Source organism: Bufo bufo, chromosome 1 (genome assembly GCF_905171765.1).
Source record: "Bufo bufo chromosome 1, aBufBuf1.1, whole genome shotgun sequence".
NCBI lineage: Eukaryota > Metazoa > Chordata > Amphibia > Anura > Bufonidae > Bufo > Bufo bufo.
Genome location: NC_053389.1, coordinates 139,473,676 through 139,496,412, shown reverse-complemented (window position 1 = coordinate 139,496,412; position 22,737 = coordinate 139,473,676). Strand labels below are relative to the sequence as shown.

General features: G+C 41.0%; 1 protein-coding gene across 6 annotated transcripts in view; it reads left to right on the top strand.

The window, feature by feature from the left end:
- Window positions 1-22,737, top strand: part of PRDM16 (PR/SET domain 16) — a 569,108-nt gene that overhangs the window by 492,501 nt on the left and 53,870 nt on the right. For all 6 annotated transcript variants that reach the window (XM_040430034.1, XM_040430046.1, XM_040430029.1 and 3 more), the window contains exon 4: window positions 6,594-6,728. In XM_040430034.1, the coding sequence (XP_040285968.1) occupies window positions 6,594-6,728 (135 nt within the window). The remainder of the gene's footprint in view (window positions 1-6,593; window positions 6,729-22,737) is intronic.

Below are 22,737 nucleotides of genomic sequence, written 5' to 3'. Positions count from 1 at the left end.
CAATAGTGTCACACTGTGACAGTCACAACAATGTGACAGTTGCATGAATCTCGAAAAGTTTTTTTAAATCGATAAATTTCATTCTGAAGCCACTGAGCATTTTCTACTGGACAGTTATAAGCATGCATATTACAGTAACAGGACCGTTGCTTCCTATAGGAGGGGAGTCAGTAGACACCTGGCAGTCTTAGCGTGCATTCAGATGGTGCAGTTAAAACTGCATAAAAAAAACTACATGCATTTTTGTCATGGTTTTTACAGGTGAAACACATTTAGTTAATATGTGTCACCTGTATGACCCACAATCACTCCTGTATTTTGGGTTTTTAATAAAACCATATGAATACACCCATGGGGGTCATTTACAAAGACCATTGTTTTACGCCGGGCCTCTGATATTGCCTGCACTGCTGAAGGATGCGACTGATTTATGACAAGGCTTACATTTAGTCCTAAATTAAGCATTCTGTGCGGCTGGTGTAAGGCCTCATGCACACGACCGTTGTTTTGGTCCGCACCCGAGCCGCAGTATGGACCCATTCACTTCAATGGGGCCTCAAAAGATGCTCCGTTCCGAGGTCCGCAAAAAAAATATAACCTGTGCTATTCTTGTCCGTTTTGCGTACAAGAATAGGCAGTTATATTAATAGCTGTCCGCGCAGTTCTGAAAATTGCGGAACGCACACGGACGCCATCCGTGTTTTGCGGACCGCAAAACACACAACGGTCATGTGCATGTAGCCTAAAAGTGACTGGAGTATTTTTTTTGCCAACATTTACGCCTGTTTCTGCCACTCACTCCCCACTCCCAAGTGGCAAGCATGGCACAAAAATGCCCATGCTACAAAATATTGTCGTATGGTCATTTAAAAAGTCAAAAACCAGGTACTTGGCATAAAAATGGCCACTTCCTGGTCCAACATACCCCCCCCCCCCCCCCAGGCTGCTGCACCGCCACTGTGCGGCTCTCTGCTTCCTGGGCCAGCGATGACGATCCAACACAGGGTCAACACTGCTGCAACCAACTGTAGCGGGTCACAGCTGCAGCCGTCACATGCTCTTGTGTCGAAAAGGAATTTCTGGACCACCAAGTAGAGAGTGTTGGGGACCAGGGAGCATCAGTATGGAAATCCATAAGGTAGGTATTGAATTTCTTCATGTTTGAACAGCACCCTCGGCAGTTTAGACCATACATATTTTTTTCTTCTTCTGGAGAACCCCTTTAATTATTCTTTCTTTATTTTTTTAATCCATCAAAGGGTTAATGGATGACACTTTTTTATGGGATGAAGGACCACGGCTCCATATGTGACTGAAGGGTTTTCTTATAGAATTCCCACAGTCTAATAATGAAAAACAAAAGCTCCGGGTGCAAATGTGACTGACAAATACGTATAAAAAAAAGCTTTTATGTAACAGCAGAGGTGCGAAATACAGGAAGCTGCTGAATCCCCTGCATTAGCTAAACAATGAGCGAACGCGAAAAAACAACAGGGTTATTTGTGTGGGTTTTTCAAGAACCTCTAAAATCATGATAATTATAGCGTGCTCGTCCTATAACTAAGCAAGGCCCTGTTGGGTCAGACATAATTGAGAGACCCCCTTCGCCTCCACGCCAAGCCGTGCTTGTGCAGGTAAAGATCAGCTACGCTTTCTCCTAATGTGTCTTCCCTTTCAGAAATCAGAAATTCCCGCATGGATAATTCTATTCGAAACATTAACAATATGATATTTTTAAAGGGAAATTTAGGCAGCTATTTTTGGAGGCAATACACAGCTTAATGTAGCCTGCCTTGTACCGTGGTCAAAATAGCCAATGTTTCCCTCTCCGTGGGAAGCGCTTGCAGCAATTTAGTTGTACTGTATATGCAAAAGAATTCCTACAATCCGCCATCTGATAGTCCAGAAGCTCTTTTCCAAAACTCACAAACCTATAACACCCCCGTCCCAATTCTGTCGCACCTACACACGTTGCAGATTACGCACGGGTTTTCTCTGTGCATTTACGTGCGAAATAAAACTGCAGCGTAATACAGGACCGGCAAAGTGTATGAGAATAGACAATTCTCATGTCCACTTTGCAGTTTTTTTCTGGCCTGTCGTATGGATTTTCTAATCAAGGATGAGATCTGCAGCAAAACCGCATCAAATCCGCACCAAAAACTGCAATTATCACAGTGCCGTACATCGTACAGTGGCAGCGCTTGGTATTGCAGCTCAGCCCCAATGACTTCAATGGGGATGAGCTGCAACTAGGCCATGAGACCGATGTACAGTGATGTCACTGGCATAGACAGAGGCCGCAGCGCTCACAGAGCACCTGGCCTCTTCTAACAGTTGATCTGTGGGGGTCCTAAGTGTGGGATCTGATATTGATGACCTATCCAGGGGATTCCTGGATAACCGCTAGGGATTTTCCCACTTTACTCAGATGTGCCATCAATGTCCAGTTTTTGGATGTCTTACCACAAATTGTCATGGTTTTTGCGATGCATTGTTTGGTTGAGACAGTGAAACACATTAAAATGATGTCCTTCGCTCTTCCAAGTCACATTGCAAAAAAAACACATTGAGATTTGTGATGAAACCGCGTGCATTTTTACCCCGTGACTCTACCGCCATATTTACAGTACCAAGGTTCCCACACATGTGTTTACTGCACATGGATCACTGCTAACTGTCAAGCTTCTCCTGTACTTGTCATGGTTTCAAGTTGCAGTTGCAGGTATGGGTGAAGCATGACAATAAGGCCTCTTTCACACGGGCGTTGCGGGAAAAGGTGCGGGTGCGTTGCGGGAACATGCACGATTCTTCTGCGCGAGTGCAAAACATTGTAATGCGTTTTGCACTCGCGTGAGAAAAATGGCGCATGTTTGGTACCCAAACCCAAACTTCTTCACAGAAGTTCGGGCTTGGGATCGGTGTTCTGTAGATTATATTATTTTCCCTTATAACATGGTTATAAGGGGAAATAATAGCATTCTGAATACAGAATGCAAAGTAAAATAGCACTGGAGGGGTTAAAAAAATAAAAATAAAAATTTAACTCACCTTAATGCACTTGCTCGCGCAGCCCAGCATCTCTTCTGTCTCCTTCTTTGCTGATTGCAGGAAAAGGACCTGTGGTGACGTCACTCCAGTCATCACATGGTCCATCACATGATCCATCACCATGGTAAAAGATCATGTGATGGATCATGTGATGACCGGAGTGACGTCACCACAGGTCCTATTCCTGCAATCAGCAAAGAAGGAGACAGAAGAGACGCCGGCTGCGCGATCAAGTGGACTAAGGAGAGTTTAATAATATATTTTTTTTTAACCCCTCCAGCTCTATTTTACTATGCATTCTGTATTAAGAATGCGATTATTTTCCCTTATAACCATGTTATAAGGGAAAATAATAATGATCGGGTCTCCCTCCCGATCGTCTCCTAGCAACCGTGCGTGAAAATCGCACCGCATCCATTGAGGGGTTAAAAAATAAAAAAATTAACTCCCCTCATCCACTTGATCGCGCAGGCGCCATCGTCTTCTTTCTTCTTCTTTCAGGACCTGCAAAAGGACCTTTGATGACGTAATCACGTCGTGAGCGCGGTGACGTCAGCACAGGTCCTGCTGAATGAAGATAGAAGATCCATCTATCTTCATTCAGCAGGACCTGCGCTGACGTCACCATGCTCACCACGTGCTGAGCACGATTGCATCATCAAAGGTCCTTTTTCAGGTCCTGAAAGAAGAAGAAAGAAGACTATGCCGGCTGCGCGATCAAGTGGATGAGGTGAGTTAATTTTTTTTTTTTTTTAACCCCTTAATGGACATTTTACTAAGCATTCTGTAGTGAGGTGAGTTAATTTTTTAAATTTTTTAACCCCTCAATCGACAGTTTAGTAAGCATTCTGTATTAAGAATGCTATTATTTTCCCTTATAACCATGTATAAAAATTCACAACAGGTGTTTGATCCATGAATTGTCCAATAAATTTCCTGGTTCAACTAGAATTGGTATTTAAACAGTGCTCCTCATCATGTTCATATTTTGACATCATGAGACCAAGACGACATCTAACAATTGATGAACAGTTTACATTAACGTGGTCTACGTGCTAGACAACCTGCAAGGGTACCTGACCACAGGCATAGAAACATAGAAACATAGAAACATAGAATGTGTCGGCAGATAAGAACCATTTGGCCCATCTAGTCTGCCCAATATACTGAGTACTATGGATTGCCCCTGGCCCTATCTTATATGAAGGATGGCCTTATGCCTATCCCATGCATGCTTAAACTCCTTCACTGTATTTGCAGCTACCACTTCTGCAGGAAGGCTATTCCATGCATCCACTACTCTCTCAGTAAAGTAATACTTCCTGATATTACTTTTAAACCTTTGCCCCTCTAATTTAAAACTATGTCCTCATCTTACATGGGCCAGGGAGCATCTACATTGGACGAGGGGCTAGTGGGCCTCAGTGCTGTTCACTCATGAAAGTCGATTCAAGCTGAACAGAAATGATAGCCGCCAACAATGTTGGAGACGTCAAGGAGAGCGCTATGCATCAGCCACTGTTGTCACCAGACAAGCGTTTGGTGGTGGTGTTATAGTATGGGCAGGTGTCAATACAGAACTGCCCTACACTTTGTGAATGGTACAGTGACAAGCCCATACTACTTGAAGAACATAATTAATCCAGTCATTGTGCCTCTGCATGAACAACACAGGCCTAATTTCATCTTCATGGACGACAATGCGCAAGCTCATTGAGGTCGTATCATTAGGGAACAGCTCCTGGAGACTGGGGGACCCCAAGGGGGCGCGAATCCCACTCATTGTAAACCTATGGGATCAGCTGAGTCGCCGTGTAGAGGCTCATAACTCTGTACCCCAGAACCTCAATGACATGAGGGACGCCATTCAAGAAGAGTGGGGTGCCATCCCTCAGCAGACAATAAGTTGACTTTAATTAGTACTTAAGACCACAAGTTATTAAAACATTGAAATTTTTGTAGGGGTATACCCACCACTGGTGTTGGCTTTTGTTTCAATAAATTGTTTCAGATGAGGAAATCACAATTGCTGTTTCTACTTAAATGCCTTAGGCCTCATGCACAGGGCCGTGGCCGTATTGCAGCCCGCAAACAGCAGGTCCGCAATATGCGGGCACCGGCCGTGTGCTCCCCGCATCACGGATGCGGACCCATTCAACATGTTCTATTTTTTTGCGGTGCGGACGGATCACGGACCCATTCAAGTTGAATGGGTCTCGATCCGTCCCGGCCACCGCACGGACGTTGCCCGTGCATTGGGGACCGCAAATTGTAGTCCCCAATGCACGGAACATCCGCATAATCGCCATGTGCATTAGGCCTTAGTTTCATGATATAATATCACTGTAGTGTGAACTTTTTGTGTTTTCCATAAATTTCACCAGAAAGCCAAATATCCCTAACTTTTTGTGACTAGTGTATATACGAAGGCAATGGACTGATCAATTATCTAGATCAATTTGCAGAAATAAAGCTTTTGTGGATGAACAGAAACAACCTGTATCCACAAACACCTGACTTCCAGGTATATTGCTGTAGAATGATCAATGATGCGTCTACACTTGTTGCAGGAACTATGTAAAAACTATGGAATGTGCACAGAGACCAGTGAAAAAGGTTGATAATTGTGCTGGATGAGCTTGAGCTGGACATGTAGCATCTATATAATGCATGTACTGTGGTTATTCATGCCCTGAACACTCCAGAGAGAAGCTCCTTGGGCTGCACACACCACGGCTTCACAGTGATACAATTGTGTACTGTACTTTTTTTGCTGCTAGCAATGCGGGCAAAGGCCACAAATTGCTCTTCATTCCCATGCACCCTGACAATGGCTGGATTAAGACCTATCCAGATGCTCTGTAAACCTGTCTAACAAAAAAGATCTATAAAATAGCTGCCATTTACCACCACAGTGTAGGACGTACGGCTATGTGACTGCAATTTAAAGGGACAGTATCCCATATTTATGAGGTGGTCCAATTTAATTATGTTTCAGAGCACTGGCAAAATGATATTAAAGATAAGTAATGACATCTACTGTACTTAAAGGTCATCTGGGACAAGGGCACGCCAAGTAGACAGCCACCTAGTCCACCATTGGGTGATGAAGAAGGGGGTGCAATGGCCTTTAAATTTGTTTCTGTACCTAGTTAGAAACTGTGTTTGAGTGTCAAATAATTTTGTATGACACAACTACACATACATATATGTAATTTACATGGTACGGATGTAACATGAAAGCTTAGCAGGGCTAAACGTGTATGCTATTTGATGTATCAGGACTGAGAATTGAGCGACTGTCCACCCAACAGCTATCAAGCTGTTGGTGATACACACTGAAGCTCCTGCCTGGGGCACCAATTGGGTTTACCCCATCCTCTGCATGCAGGACCAGATTATGGGGCAAAGAGGATGAATGCTCATGTGCCTCTGACAGGCAAGACCAGCACATGCCACACACTGTATGTTAATAAAATTCATTTAGATTCGGCAATGTCCATAGTCTATAACAACTTTTATCTCACATTTCCTTCTTCCAGGTCTCTGAAGAATTGGGAGAAGAGAAGATGTGCATTGAAACCAGCCAATCAGGATCAGGGAGCTGGCTTAAATTTATCCGAATGGCTTTCTCCTGCGATGAACAGAATTTAGCAATCTGTTATCAGAACGAACAGGTATGGTACATTGGATGATATTGATTTCCACCAAATGATGTGACAAATAATTAGGCAGTGCTCATGGGTCTAGCATCTAAGGGAGATTCATAGGTCTCTCTGCCTCTTCCACCCAACCAAGCCTATGGATCTCATCTGAATCTGTTGTTGTAGAGGCCCACTATCACCGTATAGCTCTGGATGCCTAGAAGAGTGCCTCACATTAAAGTAGATATCCCTCTTAGGTCCTTGGAGACTTCTATGCTAGCATTGCTATATGACATAAAGAGCATTATAATACCATGGGACAGAACCTGAGATTTCTGAGCTTAGGAATCTCCCAACACAAGTTGTATGCTGACTTTGATGTAAAAATGTTCACGCTCCATGTCATAGAGGAAATTGGGGAGATTCTCAAGTCATTGTCCACCACCTTGTCATACTGATCTGACAAAAGATAGTTTCCCCTGGAGTTTCCCTTTACGTTATCTCTATAGGGTGGGCACCATGGCCAGGTCACCAGCAACAGCCTGAGGGCTCTTACCGGTCTGTTAGTTTCATAGTTTTTTCTTGTTTTTTTTTAAGGTGGGGAGGATAGTTTTCATTGGACAGTACACAGTATATTCAGCAAATATTGCACTCTGTGTTCTTGCATTAGATATTAACCCCTTGTGGTTTCATTCTTTACTCCTTGCCTTCCCAGAGCCAAAACCTTTTTTATTTTTTTAGTTTTCCATTCACATAGATGTATTAGGGCTTGTTTTTTTGTAGAATAAGTTGCATTTACTAATGGCACCATTTAATATTGCATATGCTTTAGTGGGAAGTGAAAAAAAAAATTCCAGATGGGTTGGAATTAGAAAAAAACACTATTGTGCCATAGTTTTATGTGTTTCGTTTTTAATACTTTCCTTATGCGGTAAAACTGACCTGTTCCCTGAACTTTGGGGGGGAAAAAATTCTTTGCATCGCCATTTTCTGACCCGCATGACTTTTTTACATTTCTGTCTAAGTAGCTGAGTGAGAGCTCATTTTTATTGATACCATTTTGAAGTGCGTATGATATTTTGATACCTTTTTATTATATTTTTTGAGGAGCTGAGGCAACAAAGGAACTGCAAATCTGCCGTTTTTATTTTTTTCCAGTTAAGGTGTTCTCTATACAGGATAAATATGGCTATATTTTAATAGGGGATTATGGGACACAGCGGTGCAAATTATTTTCATTTTTTTATTGTTTATTAGTATTTTTGAACTGGGGAAAGGGTGGTGATTAGAATTTTTATGTTTTATATTTTTAAATACTTTTTTTGTTTTTTGCTTTTTTTAATTCCCCCCCGTGGGAACCTGAACATGCAATCATTGGATTGCTTTTCCCAATGATTGGAAAATTCACTATTGGGTCATTTATCAAAGTGGTGTAAAGTAAAACTGACTTAGTTGCCCAAAGGATTTTTGATAACTCCTTTGGAAAATGAAAATGAAAGGTGGAATCTGGTTGCTAATGGTCCCTGCAGTGAATTGTCACATCTGTGCTGCAATAGCGTCTGTGTGTCAGGCCCAGATATTGGGAAAACGAAACCAGTTCTACTTTACACTAGTTTGATAAATGACCCCGTAAATTCCTACAGAGCATTGCCATACAAGGGAATATAACTGTGATAGGCTGGAGCCTGTGCGAGGCATCCAGGCCTATCACAATCAATGAACGGCTTCCCCAATCTAAGTTCAGCACCCCAGGGGAAAGCCACCTCCAATGCTGTGGTCACAATTGACCAAGGGATCTGAAGGGTTAAATAGCTGCAAATGGCGTAACGTCTGTCTGTAAAGCAGACAGCTATGGCTCCCACTGCAGGTGCCATCTTTAAAGAGACAACTTGTGCCGTAGATGTATGGCGCATGTCATCAAAGGGTTAACTGACTGATGACCATGATGGAGGTTACAGTTATTCCTAACTAGACTTATAATGAAGTAACCACTTTGCTATATAGAATTCGTAGCTCATAATATAACAAACTTTTATTGTTCACTTCTCCCTCAGGGTGCTAAGCCAGGTTACCCATTATGGCTTCAGTCAGGTAGAACATCTTCCACCATCGTTTGCAGTGCAGCCGTATCTCATTTCACGCTGGTCATCAAAGTGTTTTGACACCAAGAAGGATTTATTTTTTTTATCCTTGCTGACCAGAGCCACAGTCAGACCACTCAATCACGTTGATTAAAACCCCTGTGCTGTTAAAAAGCACGCTGACCCAATCACACACAGAATTACCAGCCGCGGCGTACAATTGGCAAGTCACCCCTGGTCAGGTACAATTAATCATGAAACCTTTAGAAAAAACTAAATAAAATAAAAAAACAGCGAGAGTGACCAGCAGAATTTTAAATTTAATATTTAATTCTCAATCAGCTGTCTCGATGAACACTTGCAAGTGCAGGCTGAAAAGAATATATTATGAACAGTCAAGAACCTGTTGAAAACCTCAGACTTTATTTTTTTTAAGTTTTTGCTAAATATTTTTATATATTATAGGTAAATCTTGTTATTGGCGGGCATTATCTCTGGTTTTACGATTATAGTCCTGTTCTTTTTAATAATTAATACTCGCCCTATATAGTGTGAATAGGGTAATTCTGGTTAAGTGATATGGATGTCTCCAACTACCCCATTACCCTCTTGCAAACATAGTGTGAGGAGCTAAATAAGAGTTGAGGGCCTTCACTTCTCTATTAGAATGCAAGGGTGACAGGGAATGGAGGGCTCATGGAAGTAATGCCCCTTGGGGAGCGGAGGCAACATATGGAGTACAGTGTTTGCATCTACTGTACTCTTTTTAGTTGAGTTCAGTGACCACCAGCAAAGCTCCCATTCATATGGGTAGTAACCTAGCTTTTCCAAACTCCTAAGGCCTCATTCACATCTCCGTTTGGAGATCTCATAGATGTGGCGATGCTGGATCCCCTACTTCACCCCCGGATCCCATTGACTGTAATGGGGTCCGGCAGTGATCCAGCCGACCAAAAACTGCTGCACGCAATGTTTTTTTGCCCAGCTCACTGCCGGCATGTGTTTCGGATCAGGCTGCCGGAAATGAAGATGTAAACACGGCCTAAAGCATAGGCAATATGCCTAGGCTTCATGGATCACTGCATGTATTTTATAAAGTAGGATGCTAACCTTCTGTGGGAGCCATCAAGGCAGTCATATTGCTTGTCACCCAGCTTTACTAAGAAAGTAATTAAAGCCTCAAAGATGTATACTTTGGAGGAAATCTGTTCCTATCCCAAGAATTGGACAAGGCAATAAGTCTAATATTGGCACCTCAAAAATGTAGACAGAGAGGGTTTTTCTCTTTCTGGTTTGTTATAAAAACAAGGTGTCTGTACCAAAGAATCTGCTGTGGTGAGGATCACTGGGCCCAAAGACCTTGTTCTTAATTGCAAATCTGAAAGAAAAAGCATTGACCACAATCACAGATCCTGGTTTCTGTCTGAATGGAGATTGATGTAGCCTCCCCTCCCACCTCCAGTAAGAACAGAAGACAGTTGTAGTACAGAGCTGACAGTGATGGATAGATAGTAGTTTGTCCAGGCCGTGAAATAAGTTTCCCTTTGTCTGGGAACAGCAGTGGAGGTTCTTATTAGCCAAATAGACGGGGCCAATTGAAGAAATGCATTTTGCATAAAATAACTAACTTGATATTTAAGAAAATATAGTTCTAGTATCTAATAGAAAATTACATAGCGGCTGCCCTGGTGCCAAATGAAAAACAAAGTCTAACAGTAAATTAGAAGGTCCTTCGGAGACGCACATCACACTTTGGGAAATCTGTCTTTTTATGACCTACAGTAGATTCATGGTTTATTTAAGCGTAAATCAGTTAACCGTCACTATACAAATAAAGCACATTCAAATATGTAATATCATTTTATGAAATATTTCCCTAAGTGATATGTAGAAATTACTGTAGCATTCATTTGCTGTAGATCATTGCCTACAAGGAGGGGTGATGGTGTATTCTACCTCCTGGTGATGTTTTATTCTCCTGATACCACCCTGATTAACAGGAGGCAACCATTGCATCTGAACTATGCAACGAATGGCATCCTGTGTGTATTGTTGCTTTGATTTTAACCCAGGGATACAGAGGTGCAAGATAAATGTACTCTACCTCAAAAGGGTTGTGGCAAGATATCAACATACCCCCTGTCCACAGGACCAGGGATAATCATCTGGATAGTGAGTGTTCAACTCCTGGGACCTCCACTGATCACGATAAGCAGTGTCCCATGCACTCACATGAATAAAGCAGCAGGTTGAGTGCATTGCCACAAAGTTTTTATCCCCATTGATGCTTTTCCTGTTTTCGTTGCGTTACAACCTGACATTAAAATGGATTTTTGGGGGGTTTGTACAATTAGATTTTAACAACATGTCTGCCACTTTGAAGATGCAAAATATTTTTTACTGTGATACAAGCAAAAAAAAAAATTCTTCCAGGCACAACTGGGTCGAACGTGTATGTGTCTTTAATGGGGAAGAGGAGAAAGCCGCTGCCAGAGACTTCTGGCACTGGCTGATATCCCAGTAGAACAAATGGATCCTTCTTTCCCCCTGACATGATCCTTTTCTCCCCCGACATCATCTATTGGGAGACAGTCAATACACATTAAACTTGGCCAAACCTGCCTAAGATGTTCGGTTTGGCCAACAATGAGATCTTTTAAAGAAATAAACATAAGTAAATGATTTCAAAATGGTCAATGTTTTCTTTACCTGTATAATAAAAATAAATATTTATATAGCTGGATGTACACCAGGGCAATGCCGTAGATATATGCTGGATATATAAAAAATATATACTTTTGTGTTTTAAAGTTGCTGAATGAAAGCATTTATTTAAAATAAAAAAATAAAAAATTGTGCCCAAGACCCATAAGTTTTGTAGTTTTCCAATTGTTGTAACCATATGGGGGCCTATGTTTTTTTTTGTTTTTTTTTGCAAGTAATGTAAGTCACCTTGGTACCGAGGTTCATTGTTTCCATATCTTTCAATAATGTGCTTTTTTATTATTTTTGTGGTATCATATGTATTTCTTTTAATATATTTTTTTAGTCATTCAGTTTGAATAGTGGTTGTTGAGTTAGCTCACCCTCTGCTTCTGTAACAACTCAGTCTCAGTATTGTAGTAGCACCACTACCCTTCAGAGGTTCCCCTCGGTGTGCCAGGCAACCCTCTAAGCGTCTTTCCACAGACCATTATCATATCTCCCTGCCTCAATCTACCTTCACAGAATTGTAGGCCTTCTCAGGATCTTGTTACACCATGGTTCTAATTGGTGAAATAGGGTCACTTGGGCCATTGGCAGCTCTAATAGGCAACACATGACTATCATACTCTTTATTTGCACCAAACCTTCCTTCTCAATACCCCTTCCAGTGCAATGGCATGGAACACACGCCTCATTGCACAAAGCTTTCCACAAGACCTAAGTTCTTTGTGGGCCTACTTGCCTCCCTACTGGTTGACAGCAAAGAACACTATAATTTTTGCAGTCAATTGCTGTAGTCTGTCTGAAAAACCGACAAAGCAAAAGCATCCAACACAACATGCATACACATTGTATACAGTTACACATACAGGCACATAGCAAAATCAAATAAACTTCTGAGAAGTCTCACAAGTAACCAACCAGTTCAATAAAGGAAACTGGTAATCATAGTAAATATGCTGCTAAAGTGGAGAGTATACAGCTTAGCCCTCTGGCACGATGCCTCTGACAGACCTGGAGGCCTGTGTCAGGCCCAGACTTTTAGGGAAACCATAGGCATTGCTGTTGAATGCAATGTCTAAGGGATAATACAATCAGGATCTCCGATCCTGGCCTTTGCTGCAGGAAGTCGACTGTTAGTTACAGCTGGTATCTTCTGGTGATGGCTCCCGCACAGCATACATGCCATCCACTGGACATACCATTACAACACAATATGGTAAAATTACTACATTTTGGATGTGATCTTACATCTTATTTCAAGAAGGGGTTAAACTAGAAAACCCTAATGTGGCGATGAGGTTTCTAAACTGAACACCTCTTATAATAACCCATTTCCATTCATTCATAATCTAAAGACAAGTGGGAGATATATTGCAAATCTTGTATTCCATCTGAACTTAAATCTAGAAAATACTATTTAAAATTAAAAACAATAATCAAACTCTTATAAAGTAAATGCTGCAGACATTACACAGGACCACTAAATACTGGAGGCTGACGCTACTAGAACTGAGTGCATCCTGTTTATATTTGGATTTCTTATCAGACTCAATTGATCCAAACTGGCCAATTTGTACCAGTTCAAAAATATTCTCACTGTTAGATTCTGCCCACAGTGGTATCCTTCTGAGTTTCCGCACGCTTCTCCATAGCTGCCAATGATAAGAACACCTAGGCAATCAAGGATATCTGCTTCTATTCATCACCAGTGACTAAAGGCCATAATCAGAATAAAATACATACCTAAGAATAGCAGCCGCTAGAAGTGTGAGGCCAAGAAGAAAAAAGACTATATGACAGATATGTCACTGAGCTGCCCAGGATGTTCTCCACATCTATTAAACCTATGGAAGCTCTGAGGTCATCCCAGCTGGTTAAACAAAAGAGGTCCCAGTGTGTAATGAGAGGCAGACAATAGTGATTGATAACCACAAGCATCGGACACATGAAAGGAACGATCCATACAAGGAACTTCAAGGTCACAAGATGCACTTTATCCCCTAGGCAGCTGATTATGACAATCTGCGGCCTAATATGAATAGGGATAATGTAAATTGCTTTTATTTGCAATTATCACAAGGGTGGTAAAAAGCATTTCCTCTTATTTTTAACACAAGATTGAAAGGTCATCCACAACCAATTATCTATCATTAAAAGGTGTCTTGGGTGTCAGGATATTATTCTGGAGCTGCAGCGAGACTTTGGGAAAGAGACAAATTTATCTTCAAGCCTTGTCAGAATGGAAACAGATGCTAGGAGATGGTAACCAAAGTATGATGAATTCTCAGATAAAACTGATGATTATAGACAGATGGATGGATATGAGATAGCAAAATAGATATCAGAACATGATGGTAGGCAGACAGCAAGAGTAGAATAATGACGGCAGCAGCCATACAGTATGGTAGGGAATATGATGGCAGGCAGACAGCAGCAGTGGTATGACAGGTCTACCATCAGCAAGGGTAGATCTATTCATCGGCCTCAGCCATAACTGTGTGAATTGAACATCCTCCCAGATCCATGCCTCGGACTACTTTGTCCATTTTGGTGTCACATTGCCCTCTGCCGGGTATGAAAACCCTCTCTGAGAAGACACTGGAGGCTGGACATGATAGTACAGACAGAGCAAACTGAGCTAATTCCAGCAACTGTTTCATCCAGTCCATGGGGTTAGGAAACAGGGTATGTGCCGGGGAAATGCCACAGACATTAAAAAAAAAAAAGACAATTTGAAACACTTTTTTGAAACAAAATAACAGATTGGCAGAAATACAAATATCATACAGCGAAAGTCCAACTGATGGAATACAGAAGAAACCAATTTTAGAGAAGAAGTCAATTTTGAAGGCGCTGAACTGCACCACTCTGGACATCTGATCAAAAGTTGACTGATGGGATATGTAAAAAAAAAAAAAAATGCGGATGATGACTTGGAGAAGAAAACAATTTTTGGAAAGAATTACATTTTGGGGAAGATATGGAACTGCCACTATGGACACCTGGCCTACTCATTTAATGTGGCAAAAACTGCGGCAAGTGGCATACATAAACATAAGAATGACATGTTAAAGAAAAATATAATTTTGGGGAAGGCACAAAACTGCACAAAGTTTACCTCAACTAAGTGTTATGGCAGCAACTGCACTGCAGGAACTTGGCCAGGTAGGAAGTTCAGCTAATTGCTGGTCGCAAATAGTTTTCTCATGGCTACACATTCGATTATGGATGTCTCATGATGGAGCAAAGGGCAATGGGGGGGAAAGTCTGAGCAGGAGAAGAAGCAGCTGGTGATGATGACAAGCCACCACAAGGAAGACTGGGAGAAGGAGGATGGACTTTCTCAAATTCAGAATGCTGACCAGTTCTATTTTCTTAAAACACCAAATGATGTAAATATTAAAGTCACCACTGTGGAAATTCCGACTTTCTTCTGCGTCGCAGACCAACCGCGTGATGTGGGTAATTTTCACAGTAAGTCTCAGTAAATTCAAAGGTAGTCGCGCTGCCACGCACACTCCAAAGCGTCAGAGTGCAAAGTCCAGGAAAAACAGCAGCTCTTTTTGTGTAGCTATGACACAGACTCCCACCAGCAGGCCATCTCTATCGTGCGAGTTCCTCCTGTGGATTACAAAGTTGCACCGCACATAGTGAAGTTCCACCAGTCTTATTCTCTTAAATACTTTTTAATATACTCACAAGAGTCTCTAAAATCCAGGCATTGAACAATAGCTCCACCAGATCCAGGTTTTGCCAGAATAGCTTTCTCACAGGATCTGGTGATGCTGCCTCATGTGCTACAGTAGAGCTCTGGTGCCTATGTTTCTGTTTGAATGCTCATGGCTTAATTTAATCCTTCAGATCTTGCACGTGGCTGTGGTTTTGTTTGCTGGCCTCGTGGAGGTAAACTGCCATACGGGAGTTGCTCGCAGCTAGAGGCAGCCAAGCTTCTAGGTCTAGCACATTTGAGTCTGCGTCCACAGTATTAGTGTCATCACCAGTTCCTAAGCTGACCATAATAGAAGCAGATCTGACTCTGCCAGTTCTTTTGAAGGGTTTGGAAGTACGTAGATTACCTCCGCTCTTTATTGCTGACTCAGCCACCACCCTACAATCCAGCTCCCAGGTCCTGTCCAACACACAATCGTCATAATAGTCCTCACCCTCCCGCCACTTTTATAGGATTGTGATATGCCATCTCAGGCTCCTTGACCCCGTCCCAATTCCCTGCTCTGTATTTTCCCCAAGTGCCCACTGTAGCTACCACTGCCCCTACTGCCACCACAAGTGCCACTACTACAATTACCAACACAGCTATGCATAGGGTCCACCACCTTTGCCTGAACCTCCGTTTTCACTGACCAAAAGCCCCCATACAATTGAAGGGGACCATTTTTAAAGTCCATTTCTAAGAAAGGCTTCAGTTTAAAAAAAAAAAAAGTCCATTAAAAACAGACCATTTAATGTAGCCTAAGGATAGGACATGCTCTATTTTTTTCCGGAGCTACGGACCGGAAGATCGGGGCGCGCTCCAGAAATGCGGATGCGGACAGCACACTGTGTGCCGTCTGCATCTCTTCCGGCCCCATAGAGAATAAATGTCTCGCACCCGTTCCGCATAATTCCGCATAACCCATTCTATAGACGTATGAATGGAGCCTAAGTGTCCTTCATATCACTGGGCAGTGTGTTGCCTCCATACTGGAACCCAACAGTCATTAGAACCCAGACTGAACCTGGATTCATCACTAAAGATGATACAGTTCCAGTCCATAGCATTCTGGGTTTCTCTGGGTGATTCACAAAATCACTGCAGACGAAGTGCACTGTGAGACAAAATTTCCTTCCGCTATGTGCCTGGAAATGGTCTGGAAACTTGGTAGAATTGTATTATGGTAATGTCCAGTGGTCGGGTCATGTTAGGAAATGTAGTGTTCTATGTATAGGGTATAATAGAATTGTATTATGTCATGTTGCGAGGTGTAGTGCTGTATGTATAGAGTATAATAGGATTGTATTATGTCCTCTTCAGTGGACAGGTCAGGTTGGGAAATGTAGTTCTCTATGTATAGAGTATAGTAGAATTGCATTATGGTCGTGTCCGGTGATCGAGTCATGTTTAGAGTTGCAATGTCATATGTAGAAAGTATAATCTGTCATATGCAGTGTGCTGTTTTGATATAGTGTTGTCTTAATAGGGTACAATTGAATTGCAATTAATTATTATAATTGGGTCATGTTGCCCCCAAAAAAAAGGATATTCCATGACTTGTCATTGACAGTAAAACTCTTCCACTCTCCTATGGTTAATAGATCTATGTGTTATCGATGATCATGTCATTGTTCCTGTCACTGAGTGCCTGGATTCAGCACGTAAACTTCAGCGTATTTACTGTGAGAGGTACCTGTGGGTTTGTGGTGAGCTGGCAGTCTTATAACCCTGTGAATACATAACATAAGCCCCTGTGGTTATGACAGCTGCTACCCCAGTACAAAGAGGAACTGGGAGCTTCTCACTAGAGTGTTTCCACTGTGGTGTAAAGAAAAAAATATGTGTGATATTCAAAGGGCAAAGTGATATTCTCAGTCACTGTTCCCATTGCATAAACTAATTAGTCATAAATGTGTAGACAAACATGCCTTGTCTGTAAAAAGCATGCGTCCAGACCTTATGAGCTACTGTACAGTGCACTGGGTCAGTGACACTGAATGTGCATCAGACATAGATTTCAAAAAACATTCTACAGTATGACTTCCAGCCTTCACAGAAAAATGAAGATTACATATGGTTGTGTTTCTACAGGATGTTTTTGGCTGAGGTCATCAGAATTCCAAACAATGTGTTCTGGACTGGCCTTATGTTGGATGGTCCTTGGGCAGTACCTTCTGTTGGTGACCTTTCCATACAGCATACCAATAACATGCCTTCAGTACGGCTTCCAAATAACGGTATCATAAAACAAGACTTGCTTTCAAATGCCTAATTAACAATGCTATACAATGCCACCATCACCAGCATATCCTGAGCCATATAATGCCTGTATGACTACACCTATATAATTCCATCTTAGAGTGACCAAATAACCACCCTGTGCAGAGAGCAATATGATCGCATATGTTTGAATTTTTCATCAGGGTACGCTACTGCAACCTGTGTACCGAAAACGGCTGGGACTGCATGCATAGATGCCAACAATCCTGAATTTGCAAGGAACTGTACCTAATTTTCAGAGGCCGTCTTAGCAAATGAAAATAGGAGTGGCTTGTGTAAGCCCCGCCCATAAGTGGGTGGTCCTTGGTGGGGGGTTGGTCATTTCTAGGGCCAAGGCTTTTATGTCCTGCATTTACCAATGTGAATGTTGGTAAATATGCTGCATGTGTTAATGATTTGTGCCACACTGGGCATCTTGTAGTTGGTTGTCATTTGTTTCTCCTTAGTACTAATTTGTTGGCAAATAGTTATAAGGCTCATTTTCGGTGACTAATAGCTTCCATTTTCATGAGTTGGCAGTGGCTACACTACCATGCTAACATTGTAAAGTGACCTATGAATACACCTATCTTCAAAGGGGCTTTCCACTCTGCATCAACATCCTTTAAAATCATTTATAAAGCTAGCTGTAATTTTAGGATGTATTTCTTATACCTTTACTGCTCCTATCTCCAATTCTGGGCTGTTGTCACATGACCATGTCCATGCAGCTCTTTCTTATTTCTTGTGATGTTATGTCCATGGGCGGGACAGTGATAGGGGAGTGTCTATGTAATGTGATGGGTGGGAGGAGCTATAAACTAGCTGGGGGTTATTAGGGGCAGTGCTGGGGGAGTGTCTATGTAACTAAATGGGTGGGAGGAGCTATAAACTAGCTGGGTGTTAGGGGCAGTGATGGGGTAGTGTCTATGTAACTAGATGGGTGGGAGGGGCTATAATATATCTGGGTGTTGTTAGGGTTAGTGCTGGAGCTGTGACAGAGAAAGGAGAAGTGCATCATGGGTTTGGTTGGATACAGCAACAGGAAGTGTTGTATGCAGGTCAGAAACAAACCAGAGTTATATGGGAAAATAGGTCAAAAGAGCCCAAATAGGGGAAAAAACCCAGAGAAAGATATACATAAGGTAAGCAAGTACACAATTATAATTGTTAAAAGCAATAGTAATTCTGGAAAACCCTTTTAAGATAAGTCAGTAATGTGTGATAAAAGAAGGTCCATCCTCTGGGACCCTCCAATTCAGCAGAAGAAAGGGAATGTGGCACTGAAGTAGCATTGTCCATGCAATGTTTTTCCAGGCATGTCTGTAAAGTTTTAAATTAAAAGGCACAGTCAACATATATAGATACACAACCGGCCTGAAAAACAAGTCTCACAGCCTTCTGTGTCAGGAAATTCTGTTGCCTCGCCGCTCTTACAGTAAAGAATCCCTTTCTATGCAAAAAATAAGAACTTTTATACTTTAGATATAATGGATACTTTCTTGTTATATTTTCAGTCCTGGATATGAGGAGACTATTAGAGAGATCTCTAAAGGTATATAGTTATGCATGGTCTAAAGTCCAATATTTTTAATTTTATTTTATTTTTTAAAGTAGATGAAGCTCAACGAGACTTGTCAGGAAATCATGCACAAGAGAAAGGTTCCCAAGGTACATTGTATGACCTTAGCTTTACCAAGACAGCACCCACTCAAACTAAGAACCACTTTGCACTGACCTATGCTTTCACTTTTACTTTATGAACTTCACACTGTGCCCAGGTGTCAATGTGAGCCATACGTGTTAGGCGTTCTGTGTTTTGGTCTGCTGTCACTTGCTGTGTGGAAGTAATTGTCTATTCAGCATATACTGTAGTTGGTGTCCTATAGTGATTATATCTCATACAAAGTCAGTCATTGCTTTCATCAACAGAATACCAAACAAAAGTTTTTTTTGGGGTTAGGGTTATTGGACAACCTTCTATCCACCAATCAGATTCAATCTCTCAGAAGCATATAGGTGCAGCTGGGGGGCCACCATCTGAAATGAGCTTCCAGTATGTCCACATGCACACACAAAGAACCTACTAATGTGCCCATACTTGGAATCGGTTTTGATGCAACAAAATGGTGTATAAAAAAAACTGATGGAAAAATGGTGGTTTTGCCCATAGCAACCCAACTGTTTATTAATTTGTTTTTATTTTTTTCTCACATGCAAAAAGGAAATTTAAAGGGGTTCTCCATGCTATAGATATTGATGACCAATCCGAATTGTAGGTCAATATCAATATCAGATTGGTGGTGGGGTTTTGACACCTGGCACCCAAACCGATCAGCTGTTTCGGGCTGCCGTGGTGCCAGAAACTATACAATGTATGGAGCTGGAGGCAGACCACTCAATTCACTGTGTAGTGGCCAGGCCAGGGTACTGCAACTCAGCTCCCATTCAAATGAATTGAAACAAAGCTTCAGTACACTGGAAACTACAGAGCCTTTTGCTTACAATGATAGTTTCCAGTGCCATGGCTGCCAGAAACAGCTGATCGGTGAGGGTGTTGGATGTTGGACCCCAACCAAGATGCTATTCCTGACCTATCCAAAGAATAGGTCCTCAATATCTGCAGCCTGGAGAACCCCTTTGTTTGCCTTTGTTCTGACTGGACAGCCCATTATATATTTCTATTAGGGTTTATAGACACAATAGAGGGGGCCCACCATTAGTTATACCTCTCTATGAGCCAGAGCCAAACGATGCTGCAAAGTGGCTCCACTCTAGCAGTCTCAACACAACCACATATTGCATGGTCACCCATTTATTTCAAAAGGTTCCGATGTGACAGTGATTGGGTGCACACAGTTTCACCGGCCTCTCATAGCCGATGCCAGGAGTTAGATCAGCAGAGGAATTTCCTGGATCCATTTCATTATCAGAAGAGGTTAGCCAATCAGGACAAAAATCTAGACCAAAACCAAACAGATTCACATTAATTGTATATTGTCTGCTTCCACAACATGCAGACAACTGCCATTATTAATGTATAGATATCTAACCTTCTGCTAACATCCAAGTAATGCTCTAGATTCATTCTTGCACAAAAGAGTTAACATAGAAGTTACCGGAACATAACTTGCATCATGGGGCAGTAAATACAGTTGATAATGCAAGCGCCAAGATCATAATCATATTTACAATAGCTCCTGTGAAGTCATTTCTCTACAATGGCTCTTTTGGCCTGGCAGACAATACAAATAACTTATCCTTGTATTGCTAGGAAAACACAATGTGAATGATTGTTAAACCATCAAGCACAAGCTTTCTCCACCAGCCCTGAAGAAAATATGCATTTTTGTTCCTAGTGCTTAAAACAAAGGAAAGTACATCAGGACCCTGGGAGCTGCCTCCACCTCTTCCTCTCTCTGTTCAGAGCTGGGATGGAGGAACGGGCCAGTCTTGTGCCCAGATGTCTGGACACTTCACTTTCATGGGCTGACAGGAAGTGAGCCTTTTGTTATGAGCCATTCAATATTCATGTCCAGTCGGTGGTGTGAATTCTGGAGGCCTACAGGATAAATGATAATAATATTAGTAATAATAAAATAACCTAGAAAAATAAAATACAAAAAAAAATTAAATTTGCCTTAAGAAAAAAAGATTATAAAAATTGTTATAGTATAAACTACATAGAAAATGAATATTTAAGCATACCTGTCATAGCCTAATTATAATTCTAGACTAATAAGTGCACTGTGTACACTCGTTCACACAAAGATCATTCAACTAGGCCTTTCTGTAGTTTATAGTTAAAGGGCATAGTTGTGGGTGTAATTAATTTAGATTCCAGACTAGAACTTACCCACCCAACAACTTTTGTGCTGACTCCTCTCACAACTTCATAGCTTTATTTCATTTTTTATTTCTTCATTGCAAACGTTTATGCTTATTCTGTGTAATAGTTTTCTATGGGGAAAGTATCACATTTAGGCCTTTACATGTGAACTTCATATAACAAGGAAGGTTAGGTAGTGTTACATGGCACCTACTGCTACTTATTTTTATCATTATTATTATTTGTGTTATTTTTTGTTTTGGCCAAAGGATATATATATTATTTTTTTTTCCGAGTGTTTGTGCACACACCTAAAAGATACTACACGTTAGTGTACATTAGATGTAAACGTGTTTTATCAGTGTTTATTTTCTCCCCCTCCCCAGAGTTTGACCATCTCAGTGGGGGCGTTTACACAGAGGCGAATTTATTGTTTCACACAAGAAGTCATAATTTACATTAGTGAAACACAGCTAGGCATTAGCTTTTCTGTACTGGGTTACAAAAAAAAAAATGATTCAGGAAAGTGCTTGAGCAAACATATGGGACATTTTCAGATCTAAATAATCAATTAACGTTTAAAGCCCTTGCTTTGTTTGCGCAGATGACAGGTGAAACGGGAAATCCTTAGATAACAGAATACCATTTCCAATATCTTTATTATTACACTGAATTGAATGAAGTTATATTATGCCAATAAAATTATGTGTTTTGCTACCATATCCCAGAAACCATGAAATAATATAAACCAAACCTATCTATTCAATATTTATTCTGCTTTATTTTTATTTTTTTATTTGCACACCATGAGTATAAATGCCCTGTACAAATGAATATTAGATGTTGTAGGGTGAGAGCTAAATAAAAAAAAGTGTGTGTGTACATATATATATATATATATAATATGATATATTACAGTTTGTATAGCATGTAAAGCGATTGCTATAGTTTAGATACCAGGCAAATCGATTGCGGATTCCAACGCTTTACTAAAAAATACAGCATATATTGCCATTCATTTTGTATCTATATTCTATCAAATTAAAAATATGTGCATTATCATAATATCATAGCACATGCATATAAAATTCCGAATTATGCATTAGATTACATGGAACTTTAATGATGCAAAAAAAACGTCTCATTTATTAACATTATTTATGACGTTACAGTTTGAATGCACGTGGCATTATGTGTGCTGTATATGGCTGTATACAGCTACGCCTACTTACTTTGAAATAAGAATTTTCCTGTACAGCATTGGAGACTTTTCTACCATCTTACATAGCGATACGCAGAAGTGACATATCGCAATACACTCTTTTTGACTGCTGTAACCCTCTAATAAGTACTTTATTGCATTCACACAATGCAAATACATTTTCTTGCCATCCTTAAATCCTATTTTTTATTTTACATAACTTGTAAGGAAATATGTTAAAAAGTTAACCA